Here is a 22,516-nt window from a genome sequence, read left to right on the forward strand (position 1 = left end):
AGTAAAAACAAATATGCCGTAATAAAATCCCAAGCTTAATGTTTAGAAAGTTCACCATGAGTTATCATTCTCTCTCACACTCAAAGTACGGCTTAGCGGAGAAGGTTTTCAGCACACCCAATAATGTCACTAGGAAGGTCGCAATACCAATAGTTTTGATCCAAGAAAAGGTCTTCGGCGGTGGAGGAGGGGTGGATTGCCCAGTGAGTATACACGATCCGGCATGAATGTGTTCTTCAACGGAAGACACGAGTGTGAAGAGGATGCGGTTGATATATTCGTTGACGGTCTCGTCAATGTCTAAATTCACATCAAAGAAGGGTGATCCAAGGAGATCCGTTCTTCCTTGATTATCATAGGCGAAGCCGTGGTCAATTTCGGGATTGGTCATCCATGGATGCGGAGGACTCCTTTCTTGAACCTTTGGGTCGGCGGCTTGTTGAAGCAAAAAGAAGGGGAGGGCTGGCGGTAGGCTAGGGTTGGAGTGGGAGAGGAGCGGTTAGGTGAGGAGTTGGGAGGGGTTTCACTTCAAAATCTGAAATTGGGTTCAGATTTTTAATTAAAGTGGGCTAGGAGAATTTCAAATTTTGAAATTTGAAATAAATGGAGGTGGGGGAGGGAATTGGGGAAGGGATTTAATTAATTGGATCCTTGAGTGGATTCCAATTAATGGGATTGGAGAGAGAAAGGGTGGCCGGCCGTATAGTGAGGGATTTGGGGAGATTTAATTACTTGGATTGTGGGCCCAAGTAATTAAATAATTTGCATGGGAAATCTGAAATTAATTTCAGATTTTAGTGGATTTAGGGGTTGCCTAATTAGGGGAGGAAATTTAGGAGAGCATTTAATCCAAATCAATTTGAATTTTGAAATGCCTCCAAATTTGATTACCTAAATTAGGAAAGTAATTAATTCAATTAATGGGGGATTAATGGATGGTGGTATGTGCCCGGCAGTATGGTGAGGAGGTGGTGTGGTGGTGGGGCTAGGGTGGAGGCCAAGAGGGACGGCGGGATAGGCTAGGGTGGGCGGTGGGTTGGGGTGGTTGTCGGTAGGGGAGAATTTGGTGAGAAAAGGAAGGGGGAGTTGCGGTGAGAGCAGGTAGCCGGCGGTATGTGGGAGAAAGAGAGAGTTTGAGGGGAAAAGAGAGAGAGCAAGGGTGGTGCCGCGTGCCTCGGACTCTTTTCCAAAGGCTGACGGGTATTGCAATCGCCTCACCTAGGCCTTCATCTTCTTTCAAGCACTCAACATTGGAGAAAACAAAGAGAATTCAAAATTTCATTCATCAAAACATCCATAATACATAAGAAGTGGCCATATATATAGGCCTCAAGATGACAAAAGAAAAATAGACTAGAATGTCCCTTGGGATACAATAGCGACTAGCTACCAGTCTACCCATAGGGGTAAAAATGGAAAAAACTGAAAATAAAATAACTAATACATAAAATGCATCAAAAGTAAAGACTCTCCATCATGACCATCGATCTCCTGTGTCGCCTCTGATAAACACGTCGAAACCTCTTGTCAATGTCCCCATCATTTTTCTTCCTATTCCTATAATATTTATTTTATCAACTTGTCTAAAAAGTGCATTTTCTACAATTGGTTGTCCACGTCTAAATCAATTAAGTCTATTTTCAATTATTTTATCTTCAATAGATTTCACTTTGCCCTTTCCTTCAATATAATCATTCATTAATTTGCTGCACGTTCACATTTGTATTATCAATTCTGCCACACTTAAAGGCACTTCTCTATGTTAACCAACCCTCCTTAAGTTTACATCATTTGTATATCATTCTTCTATATAATAGATATAAGATACTTAAACCGATCACCTCTAATTTTCACATATTCTGATAAAATTTTAAATTCTTCAAGGTATTATATATTTTTTCTCTAAGTTTTGTAAGCCAAGTTTGCATTTTTGTTCTCTTCTTGGATAGTAATATACATATGTATGTATATTGTATAAATACTTAAGAAAGATTTATGTAATGCATTGTGATTTACCTAATACTATAATTTTAAACAGATGTCAAATTTGAATTTTAATTACTTCACCTATATAAATCATTATTTTTGAATGCTAATTCTCATATATTATATATAAGGCGAATTTTGATACTTTTAGACTATTTATCTTACTAGTATTTTATATTGATTTTATCATAGATGTCAAAGTTTTAGTTTTTTTGTATTTACTTTTTGATTAAATTTGACGCCTTTCTTTTAATGATGCCTGTAATGTTTATTACTGAAAATTGTTAACTCCAATGTGAATTCTTCTCTGTTTGCAGGCCTATTCGTGCGATCAATTCTGACAGGTGTAAGGTGGTATCAGGTTCAGATGACCAATCTGTCATAGTGTGGGATAAGCAGACATGTCAACTGCTCGAAGAGCTGAAAGGCCATGATTCATCGGTATGTCTATATTTTCTTGTCACAATTTCTAGAATTGCATCAGTTACCAAAAATAAGGGTACAGTTTTTCTTGTTGTCTATGTCACATTTTTTGTATTGTTGTATGGATTACTGCTGTATTCTGCCTGCCTCCCTTCCTAAAAATCCAAGTAGAATGTATTATTTGAAGCTAGCTTGTTAAAATTTGTGGTGTTCAAATTTGACAATCCTTAATGTATAATTAGTTTTATGATCATGTTTCTTACTTAGAAGTTGTTGTGGTCATAAATTATTTTAGATCCCTTGAACAGTTTGCTATCTTCAGCAGCGTTTCGAGTTAAATGCATCTTGGTATCTCAGGAACTCATATTTCCCTTGGTAGTCTTGTTTATCTTTGTTAAAATTTATTTCCTACATTTCAAGCTGCCTAGAAAGTAGCGGGCTGTAGCAATATCCATGCAGATGTAATATAGATAACTGTTAACCTCTGTTATGAAAACAATAAAAACTGCATTACCTCCGTAATCCCTCCCGAAATCCGGCAAGAAATCTCGCAAAATACCTATAGCTCGGCGCCGCTCGATATCTCGATCGGAAATCCTGCAACAATAAAAACCTGCCTCGATTTCGCTCCTTTTTGCGTCGCTAAATAGGAGCCGAAACCTCTTATCCCGTTCACTTCCTGCCACGACGCTCTTGGCTCTCTCATACGCTGCTTCTCCTCCCGAAATCCAGATCCACGACCGAACTCCTCCCCATCGTCTGCGACCGACCCCGTCCCGATCTCCACTGAAGCTGGCAACTTCATCTGATATTTTCCTTCCTCCTCCCGTAGCCTCTGCCTTAGCTTTGTCGGTTCTCACCCAAGCAGAGAGAGAGAGAGAGAGAGAGAGAGAGAGAGAGAGAGAGAGAGAGAGAGAGAGAGAGAGAGAGAGGAGAGAATCCCTACCTAGCCGAATCATTCTTCTCATTCGACCTCCCCTACCCAATCTCCTTTCACAGCTTTCACTCCCTGTTGGATTGTAGTTTGGGACAACTACAAGGATCACTTGAACTCTACAAGACAGCAGGGGACTTGAACTGGACATTAATGAACTAAGTATAAACTTGAACAAAATTTGAACTTAACAAATTGAGCAAAGGACTTGATTGGGACTCAAGTGAACTTGCATAATTTGAACTCAAGCAAAATTTGATTCAGAATCATAGTAGACATGAATTTGACTTTAATCAGATGAGGAAGACTTGCGAGCTTGAACATTGACTTCTATGAATTGAGCTAGAAGTCATGACAACAAGGAACTTGGATCTAAAATGGGACAAGACTTCAGAGGACTTTAATTCAGATTTGAACTTCGATTCAATCAGGACTTATGGACTTGAGCTTGACTCAAGGAACAATAACATTAGATAGATGGATGACGAAATGAAGATTTCAAACTCATCACGCACATTAAACTATCTTTGAAGGCAAAGAATTCGCAAGGGTAATCTATTTACAAGCGATAAGAAGATATTGAGAGATATGGTTGGATCACAAAGCTATGATAGTGGGTTTGAATCCTCGAATTGATAAAGCTGAAATGTAAAGTCCTAAACCTCAAGTTTTGGACTTTTGAATTAAATGTTAATAAGCAAAAGGAAAATTCGTTGCATGCAAAAGACAACAACACATACATGATTGTAAGCATGAATATAAGCTTCTCATAAGGTACAAGCAACCCATTTGTGAGGACAAGATAAGTATGACAATTATAACATCTTCAAACAGTCAACAATGATCTACGAGAAAACACATCAAGCTCTCAATGCATTCAAGTGGTGAATGATGAAAATAAAATGGGCTCAGAGTTTCCAACCAAACTTACTTGAGAATGACATTCGTATCAATCATTCAATCAACTACAATGAAAAAGTTATGCAATACATACAATCTCTCTACAAAGATAGATGTATGTGCCACATGCCAGTTATGGATAGATGCCGAAAGATTTTAGTAAATGCAGTATCCTGAAGTCAACCTCATTCTGTGCATGAATATATCTGTTGGAGAATGTTTTGTATCCTCGAACGGATTGCATATTTTATAATCGGGCATGGCATAAGAATACGATATATTACCCCGGAGGGTAAAAATACCATTTTCTTATGGGCTCAATAATAAAATTTACATTTATTTAACAGAGATTCCCCCACTCAATGTTTGGTTGAGTGTGCGAAAATATTCGTCAACAATATCTACCTGCAGCGATAGTGGATGCATTGTAATGACCAAAGACCACAACAAAATGCATGAAGAATACGACAAGTGCAAGCTTCTACGACCTAAAGCAGGAGATTCGTTAGTACACTATGATCCACCTGCGGAAAGCAATGAGTAGTGTATGACAATCTACCTGTACGAACCAGCGAACCACTCTATTCAGAAGCTGCTACAATATGCCACCGGATCCACAATTTCTATGCAAGCGGATAGAAGGAGCCGACAAATACTTTCAAAGTACCCCCGCACGTGCACTGTAATTTGTATACGCATAGGTACACTGAAAGGGGTAAAAGCAATTATGAAACCCGCATGGGCCCCGGCGAGCATGTTATTGGTATACACGTGACGTCTAGGGATGCTGCGCGGGTTATTAAATTTGAACCCGATTCTTCTAAGTAGATAAAAGGAGTTGACAAGGTTCAATTATAAAATGCCCCAAACACCCGCATGGGCCCCGGCGAGCGTGTTATTGGTACACACGTGACATCTAGGGATGCTGCGCTGGTTAATAAGTGAATTATTGTTCGAACCCGATCCTTATATACGGATCAATAGGAGTCGACATGATTCGAACCTTCAAACAAATACACGGTTGTGGAGATCGGTGTATTTATTTCAATGCATTCATATTAGGCCTTCAAGGCCTACAATCAAGAGAATTCATTAACAAAGGCTCAATGCCCGCGAAACCAGATCCCCTATCGGTAAGTCGATAGGGTTGATAAGGTTTAAGACATAAATATTCTCAAATGATTCCAAACACCCCGATGATGGCCGTGTTGAATGCAAATCTCAACCGGAGGGGTCCATTTCAAATAATTCAAAGCTCCACCCAAATGCCCACAAAAATTCAAAACTCCACAAAGTCCAAATTCCCAAAATCCCAAAAATTCATATATTTGAAATTGAAATCTATCCATCAATCATTTAAAGGACAAAAAAAAATCCACCATCCGCAACAGTTTGTCAGGGTGGACAAAATAAAAACTACTCTAGCTCACAAAGAGCCAAATGCATAGTCGAAAATATCACTAGGATCCATTCTCAAAATAGTCTCCTACAGTAAAGACGTGGTACGTGTCCTCTGACCGGCAGTTTGCCGCCAAATGGCACCGCAGGATAAACGGTTATGACTCGAGGCCATCTGAACAGAGTGGTTTTGCCGCCAAATGACACCACGAAATACCGGTTATGGCCAGCGCCGTTACGTTCCTTATTGGCATCAAATCGTTGAGATATAAATCAATAGGATATGATTGATAGGGCACAAAGCCCTCTGTTAGTTAAGGTGGATCTAATTTTGTCCCCTTAGGCAAATACCCATCGCAGGTCTACAAGGTACCCTTGGACGAAGCAACCCATGGCTGCCGACAAGGATCCTTCTGTCAGGTTGGGTCGACTACCTCCTTTGACTAAGTAGACCAGGGACTACGATGGCCTGGGACGACGGAACCATGGAATCTTGATTGGGTCCATCATCCATTCCCCCACCATCCGTTTTAAGTGCAAGATGGTGCAATTTCTAATTTTAAATATCAAATCTTCAAATCTTAAACCAATGCTGCTACTATATGCCAGATAACATGTATACTCTAAGTATCTGATTGACGACTAGCCTTAATCGAAAGTTCTCTCTCGTGATCGGGAGAGATAATTAACTATAGGGGCTTGCGCCTATAGGAAACCAGAACTCAGATCATAAAGACCTCGCAAAATGAGGGCGAAATCTCTGGGTAGTGTCTTATCTACCTATTAGATTTGACTTTTGTTAAGAAAGGTAGGGGTAGACCTAAAAAGACTTGGTTAGAAAATATTAGGAATGACCTTTCTTTATTAGATTTAAACGAGAATTTGACTTTTAATAGGACACAATGGAGAAAAAAGATTCATGTAGCCGACCCCACGTAGTGGGATAAAGGCTTGATGTTGTTGTTGTTGTTGTTGTTATAATATTAAAAATAATTTAAAATTATTAAGTCATTTAATTAGAATTTGTGCTTAAACTTATTAATATTAGGATATAGAGAGTGGTTCATTGATGCCGTGTATTAGACATCGAGAGAGGAGACGACAATGCTGTCGAGAGTTGGGCATCAATGTTATGTAATATCGGGCGTTGATGTCAAGATGACGTTTGTCATCGATGTTGTGAGGTCGTTGATCGTCGATGTTAAGATGATGTCGGACAAATATGAGCTGTTAAGTTGTATGTGTAGAAATCGCTAGCATCAAAGATGTCAGTGTCAGGCTTTGATATTGAGATAATTTTGAAATATCGATGTTGTAACTACGTCAGACGTTGATGTTAAGAAGATATTGGACATTGTTGTGAAACCAAAGTTATGGCCCGCTAAAGAGAAATGAAAATGAGAATATTCTATGAAGAGTGCGGCCGATTAATTTGGTGTTGTGAAAAGAAAATAATAAATTGATGTAGACACGCAAGTAAGAAAACTGACACAAAGGGAACAATGGATAAAACTTAAACCAAACTTTATTAAAATAAAAGCAAATAACTAAAACTTCAAAATCCAATAAGAAAACACTTAGAGATTTTAAAGAAAAATAAAAGACGCTATCCTCAGACAACCGTCAGAGCGGGTTCCTCACATACATCGAATTGTAGGGTAAATAAGATAAATGCATAAGACTAGCAAACCAATGGTCAACCACTGCAAGATTGTTGTCCAATTTCTCCAACAAATGCTTCCAAATCAACCAAGACACGACACCATAAAGTTGCTTCACTTTGAGAAGAAGGATACAGATGGAGTGACACTTGCGGAGAGACGAAAGAGGTTAGAAGCCGAGACGAAAGGTTGGAAAGAGATCGCAAGATTTTTGGATGGGATGAGAAAGAAGGCGGACAAAGCTCGCAAGCTTTTCCAATAACCCGCAGGTTAATAGCAATTTTGTTCACAATAATCAACTCCTTTCCTTCACAACTTCTCATATTTATAGGCAAGGTTGGGGAATGCCAAAAGTCACATATATTAATTTTTCTCAAGAACCCAAGCACCAGGTTCATGAATTTCTCATTTGCTTTTTCGGAAAAATAGCCCAGCTTAAGAAACCGAAGAAGCAACTACAGGAATCAAAAAGGCCGCATGGAACCAAGGAGCCACAGTCACGGGAAAGACTCCAGGCACAAAAAAATAGCAGCTGGCTAGATATCCAAGAGGCAAAGCACGGAAAACAGAAACCCCCTCATGAATTTAATGCATAAAATTCAGCCATCATTTAAAACAAGCTACGGTTTCCCAAGAGACAAGAAGAAAGAGGAAGGAGAAGAGACAAGTCCACCCCATCATTGAATCCTTCATAATGAGCTACCTTTTGGATATTAATGAGCTACTACACTTCAGCTCAAGCAACTAAGAGAATGAGCTCCATCCTAACGTCCATCAATCAACCCGCGAACCAGTAGCAGCAAATGGACCAATCAAGCCAGCAAACCAAAGGTCTACCACCTTATGCACAACCTCCCATGATCATTGGATGCTTTCCCATCATTAGATAGCTAAAAAGAAAAGAACATAAAACATATTATTGTTCAAATAAAAATAAAGTTACAGAAATATTTGATAGCATCAATTCTCCCCTGGCGGAAAATTCTCATCTCCTGATGAGAACGTATATGCAACTCTTTCATAAAATTACAAAATTTTCTTTTTTAGATTAGCAGCATCAATCCAGGTACAATCAGTAGATGGTCGATTGCTCCATTTGACCAAGAACTTCTTGTGTTTTCCATGCCTTGTTTTAATAACTTTCATATCAGCAACATCTTCAATTTGATCTTCCGACTTTACCAAAGGAGCAGAGAGTGATAAAGTTTCAATATCTACAAAATCGTCAGAATCTCCTTCATACAAAGACAGGTCAGAAACATTACAAACAGGAGAAGTGCCAACAGTATTTGGTAAATCCAGTAAATTGTCATTAGTGCCTGATTTTCGAATCACACGAAAAGGACCAAATTTCTTTCTGCTTAACTTTTTAAAAGTGCCAACAGGAAACCTTTGGCGACAAATGTATGCCATAACTAAGTCACCTACATTGAAATTCACTTCTTTTCGATGTTTATCAACAGTAGACTTATACTTAGCAGTAACTTTTTTGAGTTTTTCAAAAACCTGTTGTTGGATAGTCTTTATATGGTCAAATGTTTCAAAAGCTTTAGCACTAGTTTTTTTAGGTAAGGATAATGAATTTCTATCCAAAATATGAGGAATAGGTTGCCCATAAATAATTTCAAATGGAGTTTTGTCAGTTGAACGATTAACATAATTATTGTAAGCAAATTCAGCCTGAGGCAACACTAAGTCCCATTGAGATGGTTTTTCTCCAGCAAAGCATCTTAACAAATTTCCTAAACTTCTATTGACTACTTCAGTTTGCCTATCAGTTTGAGGATGATAGGCGCTACTATATTGAAGCGTAGTTCCTAGTTTTGCCCACAGAGTTCTCCAAAAATGACTTAAAAATCTAGTGTCACGATCTGAAGTAAAAGTACGAGGAATACCATGCAGACGAACAATTTCTTTAAAAAATAAATCAGTGATATAATAAGCATCAGAAGTTTTCTTAGAGGGAATGAAATGTGTCATTTTACTAAATCGATCCACAACCACAAAAATAGAGTCAAATTTTCGAAGAGTAACCGGCAAGCCTAAAACGAAATCCATAGAAATATCCTCCCAAGGTTTGTTTGGAATAGGCAGAGAAGTATACAAACTAGAATTTTGTGTAGTTCCTTTAAAAGCTTGACATACCTTACATTGTTTAACCAGTTTAGCAATATCCTTTTTCAGGTGAGGCCAGAAATATTTTTCTTCAACTAAAGCAATTGTTTTTCCTTGCCCAAAATGTCCTCTCAAACCTCCACTATACAATTCTTTCACAAGTTGTTCTCTTAAAGAACTCTTAGATATGCAAAGTCAGTTCCCTTAAACAAAAAACCTTGATGTATAACAAACTGAGCAGAATGATCAGTTCTAGAAGCAAAACAAGCATCCCAAATATTTTTGAAATCAGAATCACTTCCATAAACATCTTTCAGAAAATCAAAAGAAGTAACAGTTGGAAAAACAATTATCAACAAGTGAGATCTTCGACTTAAAGCATCAGCAACGTTGTTTAAAACCCCAGTTTTATGTTTGATATGAAAAGAGTACTCTTGTAAAAAGGAAACCCATTTGGCATGCCTTTTGTTCAGATTTTTTTGTGAACCCAAAAATCATAAAGCCTCGTGATCAGTATTTAAAATAAATTCTCGTTGAATCAAATAGCATCTCTAGAATTTCAAAGCTTAAACTATGACATAAAATTCCAAGTCATAGGTAGAGTATCGAGATCGAACATCATTTAACTTTTCACTAAAATATGCAATAGGCTTTCCTTCTTGACTCAAAACAACACCAATACCAACATGTGAAGCATCACAATCAACTTCAAATACTTTTTCAAATTTCGGTAGGCTAAGAATTGGGGTTTGACTCATTTTTAGTTTGATCAGTTGAAAAGTTGTTTCAGCCTCAGAGGTCCATTTAAAAGTTCCATTTTTTAAACAATTAGTGATAGGAGCGATTACAGTACTGAAGTTTTTAACGAATCGACGATAAAAAGATACTAACCCATGAAAACATCTTACCTCACTAACGTTTTTAGGAACAGGCCAATTTCTTATTTCTTCGATTTTCACAGGATCTACTTTGATTCCTTTAGCAGTTATAATGTAACCCAAGAACGTCAAACTCGAAGTCAAAAAAGAACACTTTTTTAAATTGATGTACAGTTTTTGCTCTCTCAAAGTTTCCAGAATCTCTTTGACATGTAAAAGATGATCAGATTGGTGAATGTTGTAAATCAGAATATCATCAAAATATACAACCACAAATTTGCTAATAAAAGGTCGCAAGACATGATTCATAGTTCGCATGAAAGTACTCGGAGCATTAGACAACCCAAAAGGCATAACAAGCCATTCATATAAGCCCTCTTTGGTTTTAAAAGCAGTTTTCCATTCATCTCCAGGTCTAATTCTTATCTGATGATACCCACTTTTCAAATCAATCTTTGAAAAAACTTTAACACCACTTAGCATATCAAGCATGTCGTCAAACCTAGGAATTGGAAACCGGTATTTGATGGTTATTTTATTTATGGCTTGGCTATCTACACACATTCTCCAAGTTCCATCTTTTTTTGGTGTAAGTAAAGCAAGCACAGCACAAGGACTCAGACTTTCCTGGATTAAACCCTTTTCCAATAGTTCAGACACTTGTTTAGAAAGTTCTTGATGTTTATTTGGACTCATCCTGTAATGTGAACGATCAGGCAATGTAGCTCCAGGAATTAGATCAATATGATGTTGAATGCTTCTCATTGGGGGTATACCAGCTGGTAATTCATCGAATATTAAATCAAAAAATTCATCAAGCAATGGTTGTATCTCTTTTGGAATTTCAAAGGATAAATCAGACTCTTTTCCAAGCAACAAATATATGACATCAGACTTTGTCAATTCACTTGTATTCAGAAGCGGAAGATTTCGCAGTTTTGTTGTTTTTTGTTACCGGATCAGGAATGTTTCTTTGTGGAAAAAGTGTTAACTCTTTGTTATCTTTAAAGAATATGTGTTTTTTTCTCCATTGTGTATGATTTTATGATCATACTGCAATGGACGACCTGAAAGGATGTGACAGACTTTTAGAGGTACAACATCACAGATAATTTGATCTTTGTAAGTTCCTCCAATTGCTAAATTCACAGTGCATTGTTTAGTTATAGGAACCTCACTCCCCTCTTTGAACCAAGATATTTTGTACGATTTAACAAGATGTTTTGCCTTCAGTTTAAGCTTCTTTACCATATGTTGTGACACAAAGTTTCCTGAACTTCCACTATCAATCATCTAGGTACAAACTTTCCCCTCAACAGTGCAGGTAGTCCTAAAGATGTTTCTCCTAAGCCATTTATCTTCCTTTTCAATTTGAGCAGCTAAAATTTGTCGAATCACTAGCAATGGTTCTCCTTCATCACCTTCCAAATCAAACTTTTCTAATTTAGCTTCATTCTCATATTCTGTTTCATTCTCTTCCTCTTATTCTATCTCTTTTTCATCTTCTATGAAATTAGTTCGTGGAGGATTATTCTTTCTGCAAGTAGCTGACAAATGACCATATAGTCCACATTTGTAACAAGGTCCAATTAGTTTAGATTGCTCAGAAGGTTTATTTCCTGCTAGCCCTTTACCCTTTTCTTGATTTTGACCTTCAACGGTTTTAACCTTCACACTCGAAGTTCCCGCAGAAGTTTGAGTTTTTGTTCCACTAGTTTGTCTCCGCTTATATGTTTTAGTAATTTTATGCTTCCCCGCAAATGTTGTTTTTCAATTTTTAAAGACATGCGATAAGCCTCATCTAATTTAACGACATGATGCATATTGAGTTGATCCTGAATTGTCCATTTTAATCCATTGAGGTGTCTCGTTATAGTTTTTTCTTCAGACTCATTCAAATCATTTCTAGCTTGCAATTTATAAAAGTTTTCATTGTATTCCTCTACAGTTTGATTACCCTGACGCAAATTATTATACTCCTGAAAAATAGTTCTTGAGTGATCAGAGGGCAGGAATTTTCCTTTCATCTTTTCTTTCATTCTATCCCAAGTTTGAATCTTTTCTTTGCCTCGTCTTAGTCTATTGTTTTGTAAATTTTTCCACCATGTTAACACTGCCGATCAGAGGGCAGGAATTTTCCTTTCATCTTTTCTTTCATTCTATCCCAAGTTTGAATCTTTTCTTTGCCTCGTCTTAGTCTATTGTTTTGTAAATTTTTCCACCATGTTAACACTGCCATTGCCAGGTCCCAAGTCCTGGATGAGAAAAGTGGAGGGTTGCGTTAGGTAGTCGACAGCCAGCGTAAAACTTGTCGAACAAAAATGACATGAATCCTTTAAGAAATTATGTTAATGCTAGGGTGTCCCCTGGAAGCGACGTGCTGTATGGCCTGAATACAGTGACAAGTATGCAAGGGCCGCTGCACCGGCGCCCGGGTGCAGTGTTAAATAGGCAAGGGTTCCCGCATCAAGGACGGATGTGGGCAAAGAAGCTAGTCCATGATACTAAAATTAGGATAGGAACTTGGAATATAGGTTCCCTTACAGGAAAATTAATGGAATTAATAGATATTATGATTCATAGGAAATTAAATATTTTATGCATTCAGGAAACTAAGTGGGTTGGAGAGAAGGCCAAGGAAATCGATAGTTTAGGATTTAAACTTTGGTATTCGGGTAAGAGTCGTACTAGAAATGGTGTAGGTGTCATTATAGATAAGAGTTTAAAGGATAATGTTATAAAAATTAATAGGATTGGAGATAGAATTATAGCTTTAAAGATTGTTGTTGAGGATAAGATTGTTAATATTATAAGTGCTTATGCTCCTCAGGTAGGTTTGGATATAAGTTCTAAATTAAATTTTTGGAATGACTTAGAAGAATTAATACAAAATATACCTCTTGAAGAAAGAGTTTTTATTGGAGGAGATTTAAATGGACATGTTGGTAAAGAGGTAGTTGATTTTAAAAGCATTCATGGTGGCCATGGATTTGGAACGACGAATGAAGGTGGCAAGACCATATTAGATTTTTGTTTAGCTTATGATTTTTCAATTGCTAATACCTTATTTAAGAAAAGGAATGAGCATCTCATCACTTATAAAAATGGATGTAGTACAACCCAGATTGACTATTTTCTTATTAGAAAATTAAACCGTTTAGATTGCAAAGATTGTAAAGTTATTCCGAGTGAAAGTTTATGTACCCAACATCGATTATTAGTTTTGGACTTTAAGATAAAGGGGCATAAAATAAAAAATAAAGTAAAACATTTTTCGAGGATTAGATGGGGGCATTTAAAGAATATTAACCAAAATATTTTTGTGAGTAAGATTTTAGATCTTAAGATTTTGTCTGTGCATGAGGATGCTAATATTATGTGGGAAAAAGTGGCTAGTGATATTAAGAATATTGCAAAAGATGTGCTTGGAGTATCTAAGGGAAAAGCTCCTAATAGTAAAAATAGTTGGTGGTGGAATCCAATTGTGCAAGAAAAGATTAAAAATAAGAAGATTTGTTATAAAAATTGGTTTAATTTTAAAAATTCTGATAATTGGGAATTATATAAAGTGGCTCGTAAGGATTCTAAGAAAGCAATATGCGATGCAAAGACATTAGCTTTTAGCGATTTATATAATAGATTAAATACTAAGGAGGGAGAAAGATATATGTATAAGTTAGCCAAACAAAGAGATAGGAGTAGTAAGGATTTAGTTCAAGTGAAGTGTATTAAGGATGAAGATCAAAAAATACTTTTCTTAGAAGATGATATTCAACAAAGATGGATGAGATATTTTGCTAAACTTTTTAATGAAGAGTGTGAAAATAAGATTGACTATAGTGACCTTAGCACCCTAAATGAAAGTAAAGATTTCTGTTTTTATCGGCGTATTAGTAAAACTGAAGTTAGAGAGGCTTTAAAGAAAATGAAGGGTGCAAAAGCTGTTGGACCTGATGATATTCCAATAGAGGTGTGGAAATGCTTAGGAGATGAAGGGATTTCTTGGCTTACTAAACTTTTTAATACTATTTTGAAGACTAAGAAGATGCCAGATGAGTGGAGAATGAGTGTATTAATTCCTATTTTTAAGAATAAAGGCGATGCACAGGATTGCACGAATTATAGAGGTATTAAGTTAATGTGTCATACTTTAAAACTATGGGAGCGAGTTATGGAGCATAGGTTGCGGCGTGATACTAATGTTTCTCAAAATCAATTTGGATTCATGCCGGGTAGGTCGACTATGGAAGCCATACATTTATTCAGAGGTTTGATGGAAAAATATAGAGGAAATAAGGAGGATCTACATATGATATTTATTGATTTAGAAAAAGCATATGATAAAGTTCCAAGAGAAGTGCTATGGAGAGTTCTTGAAAAGAAAGGAGTCAATAATGCTTATATTCAAATCATTAAAGATATGTATGCAGGAGCTATTACTTGTGTTCAAACACAAGGTGGATTGACCAAGTATTTCCCTATTTCGGTTGGGTTACATCAAGGATCAGCCTTAAGCCCATATCTATTTGCTTTAGTCATGGATGTTCTCACTAGACATTTGCAAGATGATGTACCTTGGTGTATGCTTTTTGCTGATGATATTCTTCTTGTTGACAAGACTAGAGAGGGAGTTGAAGGTAAACTTGAATTATGGAGGTCAACCTGCATAAGACTAGCAAATCGATGGTCCACCACTGCAAGATTGTCCAATTTCTCCAACAAATGCTTTCAAATCAACCAAGACACGACACCCTAAAGTTGCTTCACTTTGTGAAGAAGGATATAGATGGAGTGGCACTTGCGGAGAGACGAAAGAGGTTAGAAGCCGAGATGAAAGGTTGGAAAGAGCTCGCAAGATTTTCGGAGGGGATGAGAAAGAAGGCGGACAAAGCTCGCAAGCTTTTCCAATAACCCGCAAGTCAATAGCAATTTTGCTCACAATAATCAACTCCCTTCCTTCACAACAACTTCTCATATTTATAGGCAAAGTAGGGGAATGCCAAAAGTCACATATATTAATTTTCCTCAAGAACCCAAGCACCAGGTTCATGAATTTCTCATTTGCTCAAGCTTTTCCAATAACCCGCAGGTCAATAGCAATTTTGCTCACAATAATCAACTCCCTTCCTTCACAACAACTTCTCATATTTATAGGCAAAGTAGGGGAATGCCAAAAGTCACATATATTAATTTTCCTCAAGAACCCAAGCACCAGGTTCATGAATTTCTCATTTGCTTTTTTGGAAAAACAGCCCAGCTTAAGAAACCGAAGGAGCAACTACAAGAATCAAGGAGGCCGCATGGAACCAAGGAGCCACAGTCTCGGGAAAGACTCCAGGCACGGAAAAAACAGCAGCCAGCCGGATATCCAAGAAGCAAAGCACGGAAAACAACAACCCCCTTATGAATTTTATCATCATTTAAAACAAGCTATGGTTTCCCAAGAGACAAGAAGAAAGGGGAAGGAGAAGGGACAAGTCCACCCCATCATTGAATCCTTCATAATGAGCTACCTTTTGGATATTAATGAGCTACTAAACTTCAGCTCATGCAACTAAGAGAATGAGCTCCATCCCAACCTCCATCAATCAACCCGCGAACTAGTAGCAGCAAATGGACCAATCAAGCCAGCAAACCAAAGGTCTACCACCCTATGCACAACCTCCCATGATCATTGGATGCTTTCCCATCATTAGATAGCTAAAAAAGAAAAGAACATAAAATATACTATTGTTCAAATAAAATTAAAGTTACAGAAATATTTGATAGCATCGGAAATTTAGTTTTATATTTTAAGTAAATAAAAATTTAAATACATGAAATAATATTTAAAAAAATTCCATTAAATATTTAAGACACATTTGTCCAGTTTGTATGTAATATTTTTTTAAATCAGAAACGTTTTTGATGTATCTGACACTTGTCAGACGCGTGTCGTGTTGGACACTTTAAGACTTTTTCAGAAGTATCAATGCATTATAGGCAGACTCACATGCAAGCTGTTAGCAGAATATTGCGCTACCTTAAACAAAATTGAAGTAAAGGGGATTCTCTTCAGAAGTGACTGTGGAATAACCCCAAAAGCATATATTGATTCAGATTATGCAGGATCACAAATAGATAGATGATCTACGTTAAGATACTGAACATTCATTGGAGGAAACCTTATTATATAGAGGAGCAAGAAATAGTGTGGTGGCAAGGTCTAGTGCAGAAGCAGAGTATAGAGTTATGATCTTGGGAATATGTGAGTTACTATGGATCAAGATGATTCTAGAAGACCCGAGGATCAAGTGGGAAGGACCTATGAAGCTACACTATGACAACAAATCAACAATCAATCGCTATGATAAGCCATTATGGATTCATGTTACAAAGTTAGGAAAAACTTTTGAAGTAGGAGGGGATGTGTCATTTAAATGCAATTATTGTGGTGTCACCTACAAATGATCTTATTCTAGGTGAAAAAATATCTACTTAAGATTTATGGTCATAGAATTAAAATGTGTTCTAAGATTACTACGTCACAGTTGATTGAATTGAACAGACAAGTTGATGAAATTGAATCTAGGATCAAAAGGGCACTTCCTAAAGAGATACCTTTGTCATCTATCCATGGTTCATCTCACACTTCTTCGTCATCTGTTAGAGTTGATCATTCATTATCATATAGAAGTGAAGGATATGATTCAAAGAAAAGAAATGGAGTTGCCACTAGTGCTTTAGAGAAGACTTTTAACATGCAGCAGCGAGAGGAATTGGATTGTGAAATTGCAAGGATGTTTTTTTCAGTTAGACTTCCTTTTAATCTTGTAAGAAATCCTCATTACAAAAATGCATTCACTTTTGCATGTAATAACAACCTTGCATGTTATGTTCCACCTAGCTATAATGCATTAAGATCAAAATTATTGGAAAGAGAAAGAGCACATATTAAAATATTGCTTGAACCAATAAAAGGTGTGTGGAAAAAAAATGAGCCACTTTGATGTGTGATGGTTGGACTGATCCTCAAAGAAGACCACTCATTAATTTCATGGCCGTTATAGAGAATTGCCCAATGTTTATTAAAGCTGTGAATTGTGAAGGAGAATACAAGAATAAATATTTCATTGTCAATTTGATTAAAGAGGTGATAATCATTATTGGGCCTTCAAATGTTGTGCAGGTTATAACATATAATGCACCGGTGTGTAGAGCTGCAGGATTGTTGGTGGAGCAAACTTATCCTCATATATTTTGGCCTCCATGTGTTGCGCACACTTTAAATTTTGCTCTAAAAAATATTTGTGCACCAAAGAATACAGTGGCAAATAAATCATCTATGCTGAATGTCATTGGATAACAGTGGTTGCAGATGATACTGTTTTGATCAGAAATTTCATTATGAACCACTCAATGAGACTTTCAATGTTTAATGATTTCTTACATTTGAGAATGTTAGCTGTTGTTGAAACTCATTTTGCCTCTGTAATAATCATGTTGAGAAGATTCGAACAAATAAAAGATGTTATTCAATCTATGATGATTAGTGAGAAGTGGTCTTGCTATCGAGATGATGATGTTGGGAAGGCAAGATATGTGAAAGAAAAGATCTTTAGATGATTTTTGGTGGGATAATGTAGATTACATTTTGGCTTTCACTGATCTGATTTATGATATGTTGTGAAAAGCTAACACAGATAAATCATACCTACATTTGATTTATGAGATGTGGGACTCTATGTTAACAAAAGTGTAAGAAATTATATACAGACATGAAAGAAGGTTACATAATGAAGACTCAAGTTTTTTGAGTATTGTCTATACCATTCTTAAGGATAGGTAGACCAAAAGCAACACACTTCTGCATTGTTTGGCTCATTCTTTAAATCCTAGGTACATTTGTATTCATCTTTTAAATTAATTTTAAATTTCTTGGTAAATGAATAAATAATTTTATATGCTTTGTATTATTTGAAGGTATTCAAGTAAAGAATTGCTTCAAGAAGACCCTCAGTGTGTCTCACCACAAAAAGATTTAGAAGTGTCAAATATGAGAAAGATATGCTTGAAACGATATTTTTCAAATGAGGAGAGAAGAAAGATTAATATTGAACTTGCGAAGTTCTTTAGATATTTAAAGGATTTTGGTTATCAAGAATCTTTGGTTGACAGATGGAGGATGGATCCAAAAATGTGGTGGTTAATTCATGGAGCTTCAGCACTGCTTCTTCAAACAATAGCAATAAAACTTCTTGGTCAAGTATCATCCTCTTCTTTTTGTGAGAGAAATTGGAGCACATACTCATTTATTCAATTGATGAAGAGGAATAAAATAACTCCACAACGAGCTGAAGATTTAATTTATGTGCATATAAATTTTCGTCTTCTATCAATGAAGACCCCACTTTATATGACAGGTGTTAACAAGATGTGGGATGTTATTGGAGATGGGTTCGAGTGCCTTGATGATATGGGATTATTGGAGGTTGCAAATCTTTCTCTAGATGAACTAGAGTTGGAAGCAATGATATTTAATGATGATGATATTGAAGGCCAAAGACCAACCTTTAAATCTAATTTTATCATTCCATCTATTGAGTAGTTGAACCTTCATGTTGTGCTAAATGATTTTTTTTGTTTATATTTTTGTGGTTGTACTAGATTTTTTGTACTAAACATTTTTATGTTATAAGTTAAACAATTTATTATGACATTGATTTATTATTGCTTGCCATTTATAATATGATGTCAACTTAATTTTTATATATTATATTAAAAAAATTATAATGACATGTCCACGCCGCACCCGTGTCCTATTTTTTAAAAAATGTCGTGTCTCGTGTCCGTGTCGGTGCTTCATAGATTGGCAATATAATGCTAAAGAAAAGGAGAATATATTTATTAATGAAGATATATAACTAAAATAAATAGTACATAGTCTTACTATGTTATTTAGCACGTGTAATGATTTTGATATGATAATAATGTCAATTAATAAACATTTTCATTATTTGGGGATTTTTATTATGTTAACTTCTATCTTAACTGCTGAGCACCTTCTCAGTCATCATATAGATGGCTTAACACAGAAATATCATTTAGTTTTTTTTTTTTGGTGTCTGTCATTTAATAATTGTCAAAATAATCGCTTAACAGGTGAGTTGTGTGCGGATGCTATCTGGTGAAAGGGTCCTTACTGCAGCTCATGATGGTGCTGTGAAAATGTGGGATGTGAGAACTGATACTTGTGTGGCTACTGTTGGCCGCTGCTCTAGTGCAGTCCTTTGCATGGAATATGATGACTCCACTGGAATTCTAGCTGCCGCTGGAAGAGATGTGTATGCTAATCCCCCATATACATGACAAATTGAAGGTGCTGATTTTAGTTTGTTTATTTCTTTTTCATTTGTCACATGCTTTAAACTTTTCAGGGCAGCAAATGTTTGGGACATTCGTGCTGGTAGGCAGATGCAGAAGCTTCTAGGTCACACTAAATGGATTCGGTATGGCGAAGATTCTGCATTTATAATCTCGATGTTATATCTCTCACTAATAAATGTTGTGTTTTAACTCTTGCTGATAGTGCAGTTCTATAAGGATGGCTGGGGACATCATACTCACTGGAAGTGATGATTGGACAGCCAGGCTATGGTCTGTTTCTCGAGGGACATGTGATGCTGTTTTAGCATGTCATGCTGGTTCTATTCTTTGTGTTGAATACTCACCTTCAGATAGAGGGATAATAACTGGTATACTATCACTTCTGTGTTTGCTAGGTTGATCAAGATGATCTTGTCCTAAATGGTCCACGTTTAACAAATTCAAACTACATTCTAGATGTCCAATTAAATTTTGCTATTTTAAGTATTATATCCTCAGGTACTCTTTTGATATTTATTTCAGGTTCTGCTGACGGACTTGTAAAGTTTTGGGAAAATGAAGAAGGTATTGTTGTTCATATCATTAATGAGGAACCCATAAACTGCTTCCTTAATATTATTTAAATAGCGTTTTGATTTACTTTACTGCATGCTCTTGTCATCTTTGTCACATTTTGAGAGATACATGATTGTAATATACTTTTTAAAATTACCTGAAAACATTTGGCGCATTAATATTGAGTTTTTGTTAAAATAAAAGTGAAGATTTTATGTAATCGATCAATGAAAAAGAAAAAGAAGTATCAAAGTACACTGTCAAACTAGCTAACAATGAAGCTAGAGTCATTTTGATTGAAGAGAATCCCACGAATTCTCATTTGTTGTTTCTTACTTGAAGTCCAATAAATAAATGATGATGTATTTTCTTTCGATTTCTTCTCCCAGCATATAGAATTAGGGAAGAGAAAAGTTATAGTAATTAATGTAGGAATTAATGGGGGAGTGGGGAATGACAACAGCCTTTGGGATTTAATTGGGAAGGCATAAGGGTGGCAGTTGTTGGAAAGTATTGGGGAAGGGAAAAAGGATAGCAATTAGTGTAGGAATTATTGAGGGAGTGGAAAGGGGCAGCCGCCCTAGGGATTTAGTGGGTAAGGGGAAGAGGTAGCAGCTGTTGGGGAGTATTAGGGAAGGGAAAATGGATAGCAATTAATGTAGGAATTAATGGGGGAGTGGGTAATGGCAGCAGCCACTTGGATTTAATAAGGGGAATAGGAAAAGGTGGAGGGAATACCAAGAGGCAATGGAGTGGGGATTGGCCGGCTATGGGTGGAGAGGAATGGTGGGCTTGTAGGTGAGTGGGAATGGAAGAGAGGGGAAGTGGCTCTGCTGTATGGGACAGCAAAAAATTTCCTCTATCAATAGAGGAAGATGTGGTGAAGAAGGAGAGAAGATAGGGCCAAGAACCTCACCGCGGCTCTGATTGTTGGGTGTTGCATTGCACTGGTTTTAGGGATTTCACTCTTCACTCAAGAAGACTCTAGCATACACAATTTAGGAATATTGAAGTTCAATTCATAATATTCATTCTCCTCTTACAATAGGCAAGGGCCTCTATATATAGGCCTTAAAATATGGACTCAAAAGATTAAAATACCCCCTTGGGCTACAACAGACATATAACTTAACATAAGGGCAAACTGAGAAAGTCTTTCAAAATAAAATACAATGATAAATAAAATGCAGAAAATAAATTATAAATAAAGTTTCCTAATCATGGTCGTCGATCTACGACTCCTTTGGTAGGCACGTTGATTGGGACATCAGATTTCGACACGTGTACCATCGCCGGAGACGCCTATCGACGGCCATGATTCAGAGTCTTTATTTTTGATGTTTTATTTTATTCATGACATTTATATTTCATGTTTTTTCTTTTGTACCCCTATGAAGGAATTAGTGCTTGTTGTAGCCCAAGGGCAATGTCGTCTTTATGTTTTTTTTAATTTCCGGATAGCCTATATAAAGGCTTTGTCATTGTATTTTATGGATATTATTGGATGAATGAAATTTCTACTTCATGTTCTCTTTGTGAGTGCTTAAAGATCTCTTGGTGAATTCTTCATTTGAGATCTCTTAGTGAGTTCTCTAGGTAATTGTAATCCTTGTATTTCATTCTTCCACCTCCCTCTTTCCCACCACAAGAAACCCCACCAAGCTCCACCCGAAACCCTAACCACCTCCCCTCCCCTTAGGCTTCCCACCGCCAGCCACCCTCTCACCACCAGCCGGCCACCTAGCCACCACCCGACCTCCGTCCACCCACCTCCTCTCCGCACATTTCGGATTAAAATTTGAAATTTCAAATTCTTCCCAAATTTGGAGAGTCTATATTTGGAAAGTTTGTAAATGAATCCAAATAGAAAATTAAATTAATTTGGATTTCTTTAAAGCTTATCCTAGTCATCCTGCCATGGTTGGAAACCTCTCTCCCTCTCTCCCCAATTCCCCCTCTCTCTAGCCATACTGCTGGCCCCCCTCTGATGTGGGCAAAAGATATAGGGAGCCTATACCCTTCGCCCACAAAAGAGACGCGACGGACTTCTAACGACGAAATTGAGGAGGAGAAAAGAGACGAGCACAATAGGGAAGAACAAACTCTTACATTTCAATTTAAAGACCAAATAAAAAAAAACTATGACGACGACTTACAAACAACACGACAGACACCCTAAAGTTGCTGCACTTTGAGAAGAAGGATACAGGTGGAGCGGCACTTGCGGAGAGACGAAGAGATTAGAAGCCCGAGAAGAAAGGGTGGAAAGAGCCCGCAGGATTTCCGGAGGGGATGAGAAA

At 36.9% G+C, this 22,516-nt stretch overlaps 1 protein-coding gene across 3 annotated transcripts in view; it reads left to right on the forward strand.

The window, feature by feature from the left end:
- Positions 1 to 22,516, forward strand: part of LOC110098356 (DENN domain and WD repeat-containing protein SCD1) — a 160,740-nt gene that overhangs the window by 111,656 nt on the left and 26,568 nt on the right. For all 3 annotated transcript variants that reach the window (XR_003700165.1, XM_028693297.1, XM_020825173.2), the window contains 5 exons: positions 2,304 to 2,427; positions 19,437 to 19,618; positions 19,712 to 19,783; positions 19,869 to 20,029; positions 20,184 to 20,225. Coding sequence is in view for 2 of the 3 variants with exons in the window: in XM_028693297.1 (XP_028549130.1) it covers positions 2,304 to 2,427; positions 19,437 to 19,618; positions 19,712 to 19,783; positions 19,869 to 20,029; positions 20,184 to 20,225 (581 nt within the window). In the remaining variant the exon portion in view is untranslated. The remainder of the gene's footprint in view (positions 1 to 2,303; positions 2,428 to 19,436; positions 19,619 to 19,711; positions 19,784 to 19,868; positions 20,030 to 20,183; positions 20,226 to 22,516) is intronic.

The sequence above is a fragment of the Dendrobium catenatum genome, unplaced genomic scaffold, assembly GCF_001605985.2.
Source record: "Dendrobium catenatum unplaced genomic scaffold, ASM160598v2 fragScaff_scaffold_249, whole genome shotgun sequence".
Classification (NCBI taxonomy): Eukaryota; Viridiplantae; Streptophyta; class Magnoliopsida; order Asparagales; family Orchidaceae; genus Dendrobium; species Dendrobium catenatum.